The sequence below is a fragment of the Lepus europaeus genome, chromosome 5 (genome assembly GCF_033115175.1).
Source record: "Lepus europaeus isolate LE1 chromosome 5, mLepTim1.pri, whole genome shotgun sequence".
Classification (NCBI taxonomy): domain Eukaryota; kingdom Metazoa; phylum Chordata; class Mammalia; order Lagomorpha; family Leporidae; genus Lepus; species Lepus europaeus.
This window is the reverse complement of record NC_084831.1, coordinates 36,273,947-36,289,177: the sequence shown is the minus strand read 5'-3', so window position 1 is coordinate 36,289,177 and position 15,231 is coordinate 36,273,947. Positions and strand designations below refer to the sequence as shown.

At 54.7% G+C, this 15,231-nt stretch overlaps 1 protein-coding gene across 1 annotated transcript in view; it reads right to left on the bottom strand.

Annotated features, from left to right (window-relative positions):
* Window positions 1-512: 512 nt before the first annotated feature.
* Window positions 513-15,231, bottom strand: part of ARMH1 (armadillo like helical domain containing 1) — a 31,235-nt gene continuing 16,516 nt past the window's right edge. Inside the window, exons 7-12 of the mRNA XM_062193310.1 lie at window positions 1,582-1,704; window positions 1,410-1,482; window positions 1,180-1,309; window positions 981-1,058; window positions 758-839; window positions 513-683 (exon numbers count right to left, since the gene is read on the bottom strand). Of these exons, the coding sequence (XP_062049294.1) occupies window positions 565-683; window positions 758-839; window positions 981-1,058; window positions 1,180-1,309; window positions 1,410-1,482; window positions 1,582-1,704 (605 nt within the window). The 3' untranslated portion in view covers window positions 513-564. The remainder of the gene's footprint in view (window positions 684-757; window positions 840-980; window positions 1,059-1,179; window positions 1,310-1,409; window positions 1,483-1,581; window positions 1,705-15,231) is intronic.

Sequence of the window (15,231 nt, the reverse complement as noted above, 5' to 3'; positions counted from 1 at the left end):
TGATGAGTGGCCGGATCCTGGAGAGACCTGGGAGGCCGAGTCAACGGACAGAACAGACGTGGGATGTGACAGGGTGACCGCAAGGGACGTGCCCCTGCTTCGTTCTCAGTGAGGGGGAGGCAGGCGGCCCAGGAGCCAGGAGCAGCTGGGTTTTAGAGACAGCAAAGTGGAAACTGAAACGGTGGGGGCACTGGCCCATAAAAGGTACCCAAGATGCTGCGACCTGGCCAGGGTGTGGGAGCAGGTCACTCCAGCTGGACAGAGGCGAAATCAGCCGAAGAGAACATGAGGCAACCGGAGAGGGCGTGCAACAGCAGGCGGGAACGGCCATCAGGGAGCTGAGCGGAGACCCCCTGTTCGTTTCCCTTCAGGCCTGCAGCCCCCCCCCCCCCACACACACACACTCGAGGACACACGGACATCCGGGCTCTTTATTGAGCTCTCTGCAGGCAGCACTCCCTCGCGCCATGCGCCCACCTCCCCGCCTCCCGCTGCTGCCAAGCGGGGTCTCCCTGAGCCGGGGTCCTCCCGCTGGGGCCTTCCTGCTCCTCCTTGAGGACTCCGTTACTCCTGCGATTCGTCATCCTCCCCTTCGAAGTCTGCCACGCAGACCAGGTGGTCCGGATCGTCGGGGCCAAGGATCAAGCTCAAGTTGCTTCCGGAGACGCTGCAGAGGCGCAGGGCTGCAGGCGGGCCCCGGGCGTGAGTCTCGCATGCCGGCTGCACCTGCGCTCCAGGTGCCCGCGCGCCTGCTCACCTTTGGGAATGTTGACCTTGTTGGACGCCAAGATGTCTGCCTGGATGCTGTCCATCTTCAGGTACAAGTTCTCGGCGTTGCTCTGAGGACGGGGGTAAGAGAGGCCGGCTGCGGCGCCCTGTGGCAGTCTGGACTTGGGAGTTGGGTGTGGGCCACGGGAGAGGTGCAGGGAGGGGCCCGCGTGGGCGCGAGCTGGGCAGGGCCGGCGGGCCGGGGCACTCACTGCGAAGAGCTGGTAGAGCTCCTCCCCCATGGCCTGGTGCACCTGTTCCTCCACCAACGGGAACGTCTGCACGAAGAACTGCGGGCGGTAGTGGTGATGGTGGTGGTGGGAGAGGTTCGTGGTGCGGCCGTGACCGCCCCGCCCCGCGCCGATCCCCCGCCCCCTGCCCCCACCCAGAGCGCGTCTGCCAGGCACGCACCTGCAGCGCGAGGCTGGCCAGCCGCTGGCTGTTGCTGTGGTCCATGTTGCCCATGGCGGTCATCAGCCTGTGCACCACGTGCAGGTACAGCATCTCCTCGGCGACGGCCAAGTCGCGGCGCGCCAGGACCCTGGGCCAGGGATCCCGGCTGGGGCGACGCCTTGGGATTCCCCCACCCACCGGGGCCATGGCTCCTTCCCCCCGCCCCTGGCCCCCCCCCGCCCGCCTACCCGATGGCCTTGGCCGCTGCAGCCTGCTGCAAAAACACGGGCAGGTGGCCGGTGAGTTGCAGAGCCGAGGCATCTGCGGGAGAGCGCGCCGTGAGACGGGGTGGGGTGGGGTGGGGGGGGTGGGGGGTGAGGGGCTCCCCGGCCAGGCAGCCGCGTCGGGAGCGGGTCTTACCGGTGAGGATCTTGCGCTGCAGTTTGGAGGTCTCCTTGGCGGGCGGTGTCAGCAGAGCCACGAGGCCCTGGAGCAGCGGCCGGCGCACGTCATAACCCAGCAGGTCCTTGATTAGCTCGATGGCTGCGGAGAGGCAGAGACACTGCAGAGCCCTGGACTCCACCTCCCCGGAGGACGCCAAGCGTCTGGTCGCTTCTTTTTGCCCTGTGCCGTCACCTACCCTTCCTAGCGCCTGGTACTGCTGGGCACCTCAGCCTTGCACGCCTTGGGAGCAAGGGGGAGGAGAAGGGCTGGACCTGACCCTGACCATCAAGGAGGCCCGTAGGATGTGGGAGTGGAGGCCGAGAGGCCCCTACAGAGGTGTGGCTTGGAGAAGTGATCCAGGTTTCACACAGGACGACGGAAGGGGGCTCAGGGGTCAGGTGTGGCATCTCTCTGCCCATTGGCTCCTAGGCAAGACAGGGTGTAGGCAAGGTTCTTGTTCCCCTAGTTAGCTCATTTGCACCACAGACTGCAATGTAGAATCATGGGAACCATGACTGTATTATCTGTTTGAAAATGAAAATTAGCCTCTTCCTTCCTTGTGAGGTTTTACCCAGTAGGAACAATGGAAGAAATGTGTTTGCTTTCTCTCTCTCTCTCTCTCTCTCTCTCACTGTCCACTCTGCCTGTCAATAAATAAATAAATAAATAAATAAATAAAAGGCCAGCGCTGCAGCTCAACAGGCTAATCCTCCGCCTGTGGTACCGGCACACCGGGTTCTAGTTCTAGTCAGGGCGCCGGATTCTGTCCCGGTTGCCCCTCTTCCAGGCCAGCTCTCTGCTGTGGCCCGGGAAGGCAGTGGAGGATGGCCCAAGTGCTTGGGCCCTGCACCCAAATGGGAGACCAGGAGGAGCACCTGGCTCCTGGCTTAGGATCAGCATGGTGCGCCAGCTGCAGCGCACTGCCGCAGCGGCCATTGGAGGGTGAACCAACGGCAAAGGAAGACCTGTCTCTCTGTCTCTCTCTCTCACTATCCACTCTGCCTGAAGTGGAGCAATCGGGACTTGAACCAGCACCCACATGGGATGCCAGTGTTGTAGGAGATAGCTTTACTTGCTATGCCAAAACGTCAGCCCCCTCATTGATGGATTTTGATAGTAAGATGATGTTATTAGGGGACGATGCTGTGGCAGAGCAGGTAAAGCCACTGACTGCAGCACCGGCATCCCATATGGGCGCTGGTTTGAGTCCTGGCTGCTCCTCTTCCAATTCAGCTCTCTGCTATGGTCTGGGAAGCAGCAGAAGATATCTCAAGTACTTGGGCCCCTGCACCTGGAAGAAGTTTCTGGTTCCTGGCTCCAGATCAGCTCAACACTGGCTGTTGCAGCCATTTGGGGAGTGAACCAGTGGATGGAAAATCTCTGTCTCACTCTCTGCTTTTACCTCTCTGTAACTCTACCTCTCAAATAAATAAGTAAAATCTTAAAAAAGAAATATGATGTTAGTCTTATAAGTTAAGGATATATGCCCTTTTTTCCTAATCTCTGGAAGAGTTTGCTTAAGAATAAACTTTTTTTCTTGAATGTTTGATACAATTCTCCAGTGAAGTTATCTGATCTTATGGAAAAATATCTTAAATTATTGATTCATTTTCTTTAATGATTAGAGGCCATATAAGTTTTCTATTTCTCCCTGAATCCACTTGGATAAGTTGTATTTTTCCAGCAGTTATCTAATGTTTTAGAAGGATTTATAAAGGCAGAGCGCAGAGAGGCAGCGGCAGAGAGGGAGAGAGAAGGAGAGGGCTTGGCTTCCAAATGGCCACAACGGCCGGAGCTGGGCTAATCTGAAGCAGGAGCTTCCTCCAGGTCTCCCATGTGGGTGCAGGGGCCCAAGGACGTGGGCCATCTTCCACTGCTTGCGCAGGCCATAGCAGAGAGCTGGATGGGAAGTGGAGCGGCCAGGACTTGAACACGGTGGCTTTACCTGCTCCACCACAGCGCCTGCTCCTATCCAAATTTTCAAACGCTGAAGAAAGTTGCTCATTATTTTGTCTTTTTATCATCTGAATGAAGGTGGCTTCTGTGGTGATGTCCCCTTTTATTTGCCCCATATTGACTGTGTGGCTTTTCTCTTATGTCAGCTTCCTTCCCACCTGGTCCCGTAGGGGTGACACAGGTACCTGCTCATGCAGTGACTTGTATTATGGAGAGGAATCCTGGTTCCTTGAAGAGAGCCTGCATGTTACAGCATAAGCAGTGAGCGTGCCTGCCCTTTGCTAAGGTGGATACTGTCTTCATCTTCCAGAACTGTTCACTGAACATGCGTCCTTGAAGAGATGGCCTGGAACCAACAGCAGTGAGGTTTCACTTGTTTTTTTTTTTTTGTTTTTTTTTTTTAAATTTAATTGTGAGGTAGAGTTACAGACAGTGAGAGGGAGAGACAGAGAGAAAGGTCTTCCATCTGCTCCCCAAATGGCCACAACAGCCAGAGCCATGCTGGCCAGAGCCAGGAGCCAGGTGTTTCCTCCTGGTCTCCCATGCGGGTGCAGGGGCCCAAGGATTTGGGCCGTCTTCTACTGCTTTCCCAGGTCATAAGCAGGAAGCTGGACTGGAAGTGGAGCAGCCAGGGCTCAAAGCGGTGCCCATATGGGATCCTGGCACTGCAGGCTGGGGCTTTGACCAGTTGAGCCACACGCTGACCCAGAACTGGGTTCTATAAATGTCAATTAAATTTTGTTGGTTGATAGTGTTGTTGAGTTCTTCTATGTCTTTGCTGATTTTTCTGTTGTGCTGGTTTTTTTTTTTTTTTTTTTTTTTGACAGGCAGAGTGGATAGTGAAAGAGAAAGAGACAGAGACAAAGGTCTTCCTTTTTGCCGTTGGTTCACCCTCCAATGGCCGCTGCGGCCGGCTCATCACGCTGATCCGAAGCCAGGAGCCAAGCGCCTCTCCTGGTCTCCCATGCGGGCGCAGGGCCCAAGGACTTGGGCCATCCTCCACTGCCTTCCCGGGCCATAGCAGAGAGCTGGCCTGGAAGAGGGGCAACTGGGATAGAATCTGGCGCCCTGACCGGGACTAGAACCCGGTGTGCCAGCGCTGCAAGGTGGAGGATTAGCCTGTTAAGCCACGGCGCCGGCCAGAAACCTTAGTTTTTAATAATCTGTATTTAATAATATATCTGAAGTCTTTGTGAGTCTATTTCCATTCTCCTAGTTCCAATTTATTATGACTTCTTTGTGTACTTGATTTTGTTATGCTTGGGGTTGGCCTTGTATTTGTTATTTATTTATTTACTTTTTAAGATTTATTTGAAAGTCAGAGTTGCAGAGAGAGAGAGAGAGAGAGAGCGAGAGATCTTCCATCTGCTGGTTCACTCCCCAGATGTCTACAATAGCAAAGGGCTGAGCCAGGCTGAAACCAGGAGCCAGGAACTTCTGAGTCTCCCATGTGGGTGCAGGGGCCCAAGCAGTTGGCCGTCCTCCAATGCTTTCCCAGGCCATTAGCAGGGAGCTGGATCAGATGTCGAGCTTAGAGGCCCCTGGGACTTAGAGGCCTCTGGCCTTGTATTTGAATACTTGTACCAAAAATATAGAGAGCTGAGGATAAAGACACTCTTCCCAAAGAGTATTTGCACTTTTTTAAAAAAAATTTTTTATTTGACAGGCAGTAAGAGAGTGAGAGAGAGAGAGAGAGAGAAAGGTCTTCCTTCCGTTGGTTCACTCCCCAAATGGCCGCTACGGCCGGAGCTACGCCAATCCGAAGCCAGGAGCCAGGTGCTTCCTCCCAGTCTCCCGTGCGGGTCAGGGGCCCAAGCACCTGGGTCATCCTCCACTGCCCTCCCAGGCCACAGCAGAGAGCTGGACTGGAAGAGGAGCAACCGGGACAGAATCCAGTGCCCTAACCAGGACTAGAACCCGGGGTGCCAGCGCAGCAGGTGAAGGATTAGCCAAGTGAGCAGTGGCGCCAGCCCCTGTACTTATTTCTACCAGGCACCTTAAGACTTGAGGTTGGGGCTGGCACTATGGTGTAATGGGTTAAACCACAGTTTACAGTGCTGGCATCCCATATGGGTGCCAGGTTGCATCCTGGCTGCTCCTCTTCTGATCCAGCTCTCTGCTTATGGCCTGGGAAGGCTGTAGAAGATGGTGCAAGTGCTTAGGCCCCTGTACCCATGTGGGAGACTCGGAAGAAGCTCCTGGCTCCTGGCTTCAGATAGGCCTAGCTCTGGCCTTTGCGGTCATTTGGGGAGTGAACCTGTGGATGGATGGAAGAGCTTTCTCTCTGTATCTTCCTCTCTCTCTAACTCTACCTCTCAAATAAGTAAATAAAATCTTAAAAAACAAAACAAAACAAAAAAACTCGAGGGGGCCAGCGCTGTGGCTCAGCAGGTTAATGCCCTGGCCTGAAGCGCTGGCATCCCATGTGGGCACTGGTTCGAGACCCGGCTGCTTCACTTCTGATCTGGGAAAGCAGTGGAAGATGGCCCAAGTCCTTGGGCCCCTGCACCCGTGTGGAGACCCGAAGGAAACTCCTGGCTCCTGACTCCAGATCAGAGCAGCTCCAGGCATTGCAGCCAATTGGCGAGTAAACCATTGGATGGAAGACTTCTCTCTCTCTCTCTCTATCTCTCAGCCTCTCCTCTCTCTGTGTAACTCAGACTTTCAAATTAATAAATAAATAAACATTTAAAAAAAAGACCCAAGGCTGCCTGGACCAGCGGGTGGCTGTGTAACGCACTCAGGACCACTGGAGGGGAGGTGCTATGGTGAGGATACTAGTTTGGGTGACCGCCAAAGGCCTGTGTGTCGAAGGCTTTCTTTCTCAGAATGGTTCTATGGGGAGGGGCCCTAGGTCATTGCAGACAAGCCCTCCGAGGTTGTTCTTGGCACAGGGTTGTTCTAAAAGACTGAGTCTGGGGCTAAGTCTCTCTTTCTCTCTCTCTCTCTCTCTGCTTCCCGGCTCAGCATACAATCTTTCTTTAGCACGTGCTTGGCTGTTGCCATCTGCCACCCTCAAGGGAAGCCAAAGCAAGGGGGCCACCTAAACTTGGACTTGAGCCTCCAAACCAGTGACCTCCATAAACCTTTTATTAAGTTAGTTGTCTCAGGCATTTTGTTGCAGTAATGAAAAGCTGCCCGGTGCTGATGGCTTCCTTCTGGCTCGCCTTTACCTCTGAGCCTGGAGGTCTCAGACTTGCACCTCTGGCAGGCCCTGGTTACCTTCTCTCTCTCTCCTTGGCCTTTTGTTGTTGTTTGTTTTTCCTTTTTATTTCAAAGGCAGTGACACAGGAGACAGAGAGGTGTCTTCCATCCACTGGTTCACTCTCCAAATGCCTGCAATAGCCAGTTGAAGCCAGTAGCCCAGAACTCCTTCTGGGTCTCCTACGTGGGTGGCAGGGACCCAACTACTTGAGCCATTGCCTGCTGCCTCCACATTAGCAGGAAGCCGGGTTCAAGGTGGGATAACCGGCCGGCGCCGTGGCTTAACAGGCTAATCCTCTGCCTTGCGGCGCCGGCACACCAGGTTCTAGTCCCGGTTGGGGCACCAGATTCTATCCTGGTTGCCCCTCTTCCAGGCCAGCTCTCTGCTATGGCCCGGGAAGGCAGTGGAGGATGGCCCAAGTCCTTGGGCCCTATACCCGCATGGGAGACCAGGAGAAGCACCTGGCTCCTGCCTTCGGATCAGCGTGATGAGCCGGCCGCAGCGGCTGTTTGAGGGTGAACCAATGGCAGAAAGGAAGACCTTTCTCTCTGTCTCTCTCTCTCTCACTATCCACTCTGCCTGTCAAAAAAAAAAAAAAAAAAAAAAAAAAAAAAAAAAAAAAAAAAAAAAAAAGGGTGAGATAACCAGGACTTGAACCGGGTACTCTGATAGGGGACTTGGGTGTCCCAAGTTCCAGCTTGACCCCTGAGCCCTGCACCCACACCTCCTCTCTGCTGGTGATGCTGCTTAGCTGCTTAAGGATCTGCAGACGGCCTCAGCGTTGAGTGCTGGGCTTGCTTCCCGGGCCCCGCCGTTCCCCTAGCCTTTGGTCTGGCAAGTCCTCACTGCGCTGCTCTCCAATGCTATTAATAAGATTGCAGTTTTTTTCTTCTAGATATTTCAGTGCTTCCCGGGAGGAGGGTGAGTTCAAATGACCCAGGTGCACTGTCAGAAACTGGCGTCCTCTTCTCTTGGCCATTGCTATTCCAAGACTCAGCTGAGAAGCTAACTGAGCGGAAGCTGTCTCTGGCCTGTTCTCCACCTGCCTCTGCTCTCCAGCATCTCTCAGCCCAGAGCAGTGTTTTCCTGCCATGGAACAGCGGCGACAGTCAGTTCCCTAGTGTGTGACCTCGCAGGGGACACTCTGACGCATGGGAGAACCCAGAGCCTCAGGCCATTCCAGCACAAGGTGAAAGCTCCACACGTGTTGAAAATGACTAACGGGCACCCAGCTTATTTTGTGGCGCTCTCTCTTTTGCTCTACCTTTCAAATAAAGAAATGAACAAATAAATCTTTTCTAAACAAGGAAAGAACTGACTGGATCCTGCATGCCTGTAGGCTAAACACCACGTGGGGGATGGTAGCTTCGCGATTAGAAACTGCTGACCCGGTGGGCGATGCCTCCAGAGCGGCTTTCCCTGCCGCCTGGGGCCCTCTCCCACACTGCGCTGTCATTGGCCATCACCAACAGAGCGGTAGTTTGGGAGGGCAGAGGTTGGGGCCCTAACGTGTTTGCACCCTGCACACTCCATCATCCTGCCTGGCTGCTGAGTCTCCCAGTTGCTCTCCTCACCCAGGCCTCCCAGTGCCCTCCAGCAGGAAGGAGAGAAGCAGTTTTGGCTGGCACCTCCATCTAAGGAAAAGCAAAGAAAAATACCCAACAGGAAGAAGCAGCCCAACCCCTGTGCCAGATTTGGGGGTCTCCTGTCCACTGCAGGCCTCACAGCTCAGGGCACACCAGAGAGCCCTGGGCCTGAGGCCCCACACAGAGCCCCTCTGGTCTCCTCTTGTTTCCCCAGAATCCAAACTTGACCTGCAGGCGGAAGATCCTCTGGCACGTCCTGCACCACCACGTCCAGGCTCCTTGGCATTCAGGGGGACAGGGTTTCTGGGGTGGCCCCTTTCCTCCATGGGCTCCCCCAATTCAGAAACACTTCCTGTGACCGCCCAGCCACGGCTTCTGCACTGCCCCTTTCTTGCAGCTGTCCCAGGGGAGCCCCGTGGTCCCTGTAGCCCAGTCCCCCAGAGCCTCGGGTTGCTCAGATGCGGCTCTGGATTGGAACTGCTGATCAAGCACCATTGCGGAGGGAAAAGGACCAACTCTGGGAAGGTGCAAAGCACACGAGTCTCCCTGGCTCCCTGTGCCCTGCAACTCCCTCATCTGGACGAGACAGCAGCCTGGATCCTGCCTGTCCCAGCTGTGCCTGCCACCCTGACGTCTCCTCACGCGCTCTATTGTTCGCATGAAGCCCATTCTTCCCTCTTCTTAATCAGTGCGGCTGACTTTTTGGAGGGGTGCTTTGGGTCCTCCTTGTCTGATGGGACCTGGCTTGGCTAGGGCTCCTCAGTACCTGGGACGCCCTGGGAAAATGAAACTGCTGTGCCCGACAGCTCTTCCTGCAGCAAGAAATGACGTGATGGGCGCACGGCGTAGAAGTGAGCAGATGAAGATATTTTTATGACATTTCCCCGATCACAAGCAGCAGGTTCTGCCCATGTAGGATTAAGGACTCCAGGAGACAAATACCTAGTTCTGCTTGTTCACGTTACACCAACTGCTTGATCTTTCATTAATTATGTATCTGCAGCACTTGCAGCTCCTTGGAAGAGCGAAGATCTATTCACTGAGTCATTTTCGATTGAGTTTTAGAATTCACAGCTGTCACTGTTTACATGCAAAGTCAAAGTGCTCATCCCTGCCCAAATGTTTCTGCAGGAGCCACGGCCAGCTCCGCCCTCCGTGCGCCGTGCCAGTCACGGAGCATGGCAGAGGCTTTCAGAGAGCATCGGGCGGCTGCTGTCCCTGGCAGCTTCGCCACACGCCTGTGGTGCTGATAACACTCAGCTGCCCTACACTGAGGCGGCCCTGCTTTATTCGCCAATTCGTCGGCTTTTCCAGCAGAATACTTAGCATCTTCCGTGTGCCAGGGTCCTGTGTGCTAGGGGACATCACAAAGAAACTAGCATTTCTGATGCTGTTTTGGAGAGGCCATGGGGACAGAAAGGAAGCCAGGCTGGGTGATGGAAGGGTGGAGGAGGTGGGGCAAGCCAACTAGAAGACAGCTTCCTTGGAGGTCACCTGTGAATTGACTAAAGCAGGGGGTGGGGGGGAGAGGGGCTGGAATGTGACAAGTGCCACTTGGACAGTGCCGTGTCATGTTTGGAGCCAGGCAAGCAAGGGAGGACCGGCTGGGACATAGGTTGCTGGGCCATGGAGTGAGAGCTGAGCCCACGGAGGTAAGACAGGCAGCTTCGGCTCCTGCAGGGCCAGCAACCCAGTACAGTAGGCCTCTCCCCGTTCCTTTCAGAGAAAACAGACTCAAAACGCTGGAGCAGCTTGCCCAAGAGTCAAGTACCTAATCAGGATGACTCTGTCTGGGGATGAGCGCTTAGCCTAGCAATGAAGATGCCCACATTACAACCCAGTGCCTGGGTTGTGGTCCCGGCTCCGGCTTGCAATTCCGGCTTCCCCACCAGTTCAGGCCCTGGGAAGCAGTAGGTGATGGCTCAAGGTCCCTGCCACCCACATGGGAGACCTGGATTGAGTTCCTGGCTCCTGGCCCTGACTCTGGCTAGCCCAGCCTTAGCTGTAACAGGCATTTTGGAAGTGAATTATTGTGGGATGGGAACTCTCTTTGTCCAAAACAAGACACTGCTTCTGAGCCCCATATTCTTCACCACCAAGCTCCACGGCCTCCACTCTGGCAGTGGACCAGGAAAACCAGCTGTGGGCGTCACCCTGGAGGGAGGGGGGGGAGATCAGTTCAGAGGTTAGTGGAGACGGGGTGGAGAGGAGGGGACAGATCTGAGCCGTAGGGAGAGAGCAGTGACTAGTCTTGTTAGGGGGAGGCAGGAAGGGATGATGAGCACCCAGTGGCTAGCCTGGGTAGCTGGGTGCTTGTTGGAGAGCAGGGATATCAGGAGCCCAGCTCTGAACGCGGGGGTGAGATGCAAATGGAGACATTCATAAGACAAAGGGAGACCTGGGTCTTGGGGCTCAGGAGAGGGTTCTCCACCACAGGGCCACAGCTCAGCCACTCCACTGGCTCCTCACCAGTAAAACGGGAGCCATGGTGGGGTGGACCTCCGCGGCCCCTGGTGAGGGCTGGATGAGCAGAGGGCACGGGCAGTGCCGCGACATTTGGCAAGTGCTTTGCAGAAGTGCGTTCTGGTTCCATCATAGAGGTGGCAAGGGGCGTGGATGCTGGGAGGAACACCGGCTCCAGCGCCTTCGGGCCCACGCCGGATGCCGCTGAGCAGCAGCGCGAGGGGACCCAGGGAGCCCGGGGCGGCTCCCGCGCTAGTGCTGGGGAAGCCGGGGAAGGAGGCGGACGCAAGGCGCCTGCCGCTCGCTCAGGGCCCCGCTCCTCCGGTCCGGACAGGAGAGGAGCCGCGGCAAGCACGGCCTGCCAGCCACAGACCACACCCTGGCCAACACCTGTCTGATCGCCACACCGGCCCGAGGGGGAAATGGAGACTGACGACCTGCCCAGGTGCTCACGGTGCGGCGGAGACAGACCGTGGCAGTAGCCTTCGTGTTCCTTTGGCACAGGGACCTTCGACCTGGCATTGCACCTGCGCACCGCGACTAACCCTGCAACCGCTTCCAAGGCGCTCTCGCCCGCCAAGGAGGGTTCGTTCAGATTCCCTGCTGCGGGAGCCCGGGGTCTGCCCCGGACACTTCCGGATGGAACTGCCGCCTACTGGCCACATGTGAGAAGTGCGCTTCCACGCAGCCCCGCGGGTGGGAATGCCTGGCGCGCATGCTGAAGGAAGGCAGAGGCCAGCGCCCCGCATCTTCCTGGCCAACTGCATGATCTTTCTCTCCCGGGCGTTTCGCTACCTATATCACCACATCCTATTCAAAGTCCCATGTTGACATATTAAACACACATTTTATTCACTTAAAAATTTGAGAGGCACAGAGAGAGTTCCTATTTACCCGTTTATTCGCCACATTTGAAAGACAGAGTCACAGAGAGAGGTAGAGCCAGAGAGAGAGAGAGAGGTCTTCCATTCTGCTAGTTCACTCCCCAAATGACTATATGGCCAGAGTTGAGCTGTTCTGAACCCAGGAGCCAGGAGCCAGGAGCTTCTTCTGGGTCTCCCAGTTGGGTGCAGGGGCCCAAGGAGTTGGGCCGTCTCCTACTGCTCTCCCAGGCCACAGCAGAGAGCTGGATCAGAATATGAGCAGCTGGGATTCGAACCAGTGCCCATATGGGTTGCCAGTGCTGCAGGCTAGGGCTTTTACCTGCTGCACCACAGCGCTGGCCCCAATATAGGGTCTTAATCACTAGGCCAAATGGCCACCCCCTGCAATTTTAAAAAATATTTATTTGAAAGGAAGAACAAGAGACAGAGACGGGGACAGAGATCTTTCATCCACTGGTTCACTCCCTAAATGCCAGACTAGAGTGAGGGCTGGGCCAAGTGGAAGTCAGGATCCAGTAACTCTATCCCATTTTCCACATAGATGGCAGGGATCCAAGTACCTAGGCCCTCATTTCCTGCAACTGAATCAGAAGCGGAGGTGGGACTCAAACCCAGGCACTCTGGTACGGATGCAGGTGTCCCAAGCAGTGGCTTAACCCACTGAGCCACATTCGCCTTTTTTTAAAGCCAGGCCATGCAGTACTTAGTGCCAGGGGTTGGCTGGCTCACTAACCACAGCGCTGTGTCTGCCACTGCTATCTGCTTCTGCAGGCCCAGTGCACCCAGTCCAACCAGCCAATGCGTTGTGCCTTTAAACCATCACCGTTGAATGTGCATATATGTTTGAGGAAGTAATGCATCTTTTAAAAATAGCAAATTAAAAAAATACAGGAACTGTTTGTGTGACGCCGTTCTTCAGTGTGAGAGTCTTGCGACTGCTGTTTGGTGAAGGTGCACGGGACAGGCGGCCTCCTGTGCAGCAGGAGAGGCTGCGGTGTGAGCTCAGGAGAGCAAGGCAGAGGCGCAGGCTCCCGGAGGCACAAGCTGAGGTCTTGTGTGTACAGGTGTTGTGGTGCCGTTAGGGACATGCATATCCCACATCAGAGTGCCGGTTGGGTCCCAGCTACTCTGAGCTTCTGATCCAGCTCCCTGCTAAGGCACCTGGGAGGCAGCAGGTGATGGCCCAAGTGCTTGGGTTCCTGCCACCCATGTGGGAGACCCGGGTGGAGTTCCTGGTTCCTGATTTCAACCTGGCCTAGCCTGGGCTGTTGGGGGCACTTGGGGAGTGAACCAGTGGGTGGAAAATCTGTTTCTCCCCCTCTGTCACTCTGGGTTTCAAATAAATAAATCTTTAGGAAAAAAAAAATGAGGTCTCATACTGTTGATGCAGTGAAGGGCATAAAGCTAAGCATATGGAATGTTTCAAACATAGTTTTCCTGTATTATTAACGCTGTTGTCCACTGTCAGGATTTGTCTGCTTCCACAAACCGCTAAGAACTAAGATCTTGATGGTGCGGGGGTGAGGACATGGGTGCAGCAGCCCGCCTGCCTGGGTGGGACCCGCGACTTCCCCACTGATTTCGAGGCCTTGGACAGGTTACTTAACGGCCCTGGGCCGTGGCATCCTTCCCCGGGATGTACCTGCTTACAGGGCTGTGAGGGCTGCGTGAGACACTCGAAGGGCCGCTCTCGGCCAGCAGCACCACGACCAGTCCTCAGCCCCGTTACTATTGCTGTTGTAGTGAAGCTCCCGGAGAGCACGGCCCTTTTTCACCTGTCACCACAGGCTCAGCGCCAGCCCAGGGCTCATTCTTGTTGCGTAAGTAAATGTACAGGTGAGCGAGCATTTGGCCCGGCGGTTGAATCACCACTTGGGGAGGCAGCACGCTTGGTTTGCATCCGGGCCACTCTGCTTCCCATGCGGCTTCCTGCTGGTGTGCAGGAGCAGCAGAGGGTGGCTGCAACTTCACAAGGACCCTGAGCCAGAACCACTCGAAGGAAGCTGCTCCCAGCCAACCCACAGTGCTGTGTGAGATGATGAACGTCCACTGCCTGCAGCTACGACGTTTCAGGGTGACTGTTTCTGTACAGCAATAGGTAACGCAGGCGGATCGACTGATTTTAAAGAGCTTCTGAAGGTGTATGCAAAGTCTGAATGCGAGGCCTCTCATTTCGTTGTCTTAGCAGCATCTCAAGGAATCTTCATTTGTCTCTGCCCAGGTTCTCTGCGGTTGGAGAGACAGGGAGGGGCTGCAGAGGGGACCTGCTGGGCTCGCTAGGCTGCAGAGCCCAGCTGTCCAGTTTGAGAGGATGCAGGGCGAGGGAGATCCAGGTGCCAGCAAGAGTAGAAAGGGGGCCTGGGGGGCAGAGAGGGGCCAGGAGCCTTAGCTCTGAAGTTCCTGCATCTCTCACCTCCTGCAGGCCCTATGGTTACAACTACCATGAACTGTGACAAACTTTACAAATATTTAAAGGAAACACGTTTTCAGTACATTGGCAATTGGGCAAATTGGCCACTCAGCAAATTGGTCATTTGGTCAATTGATGTTTGGCAAGCATGCGTTTGGCAAATTACAGTGAATTAGTCTGCCTCTAATTAAGTCATCCATACTAATTTTTATATCCCTAAGGTAACTGTTTATTTTTGCGAAATACTAATACATTCATACACACACACACACACACTCTTCAAATTCCCAACATAAGTTGTTAATTTCTTCTTCCAAAAAACTTTGGCTTTTGGGATTTCTCTCCTCCGCAGAGGAGATGACGAGCAGCTCCCTCTGCGGCTGTTGACCACCAGCCCTGATTAGGCCCCTGCCTGCCACTAATTCCTGGAACGGCAATTCTCCCTGGGAGGAGACTGCCATTTTTCACTTCAAAGCAATTATAAATGAAGATAAATTCCAGGCAGGGCCCTGGAGAAAGCCCCCCTTTAATCTTGATTTTGGCTCTCTTAACATTAAATGGGATCATTATGAAAAGAAATTCTGAAATCTTAATTCTATAATAAAACTCCTAAGAAATTAGGGGATACAACAGTCAGGACCCTTGCCCTAGTTATTCCTACTCCAAAGAGAATAATATGGCAAGAAAAAAAAAAAGAGTATAGCAAGAATGGACAAGCAGAATGTGGACGAGCCCGGCGTGGGGACCAGAAAGCAGGGCGCTGCCCATGGCACTAAATGCAGTGTTCGTCTCCCAGGCTCCTCCAGGGGCTCCTGCACAGGAGACGGGCGAGGTCACATTATGAACCCTGCTCTGGTAGACAAACATATTTCAGGAGACTGCATTAAAATGCCGAGAAAGGGGTGGGACAGGAAGAGAGAGAGAGGCCCATCCCTCTTGGACAGACTTAGAGCCGCCATCACCTTTGTCTCCCAAGTTTGACACATTCCATTGTGGTGGTTTTAAAATCTGTCCATAAATTTATCTGACCCTCTTCCAACTGAAGTGTGGGGTCCATGTGTTTCCCTTGAATCTGGGCAGGAAGTGATGCTGTGACTGGGGAGGCAGCTGGGTCAAAAAGGC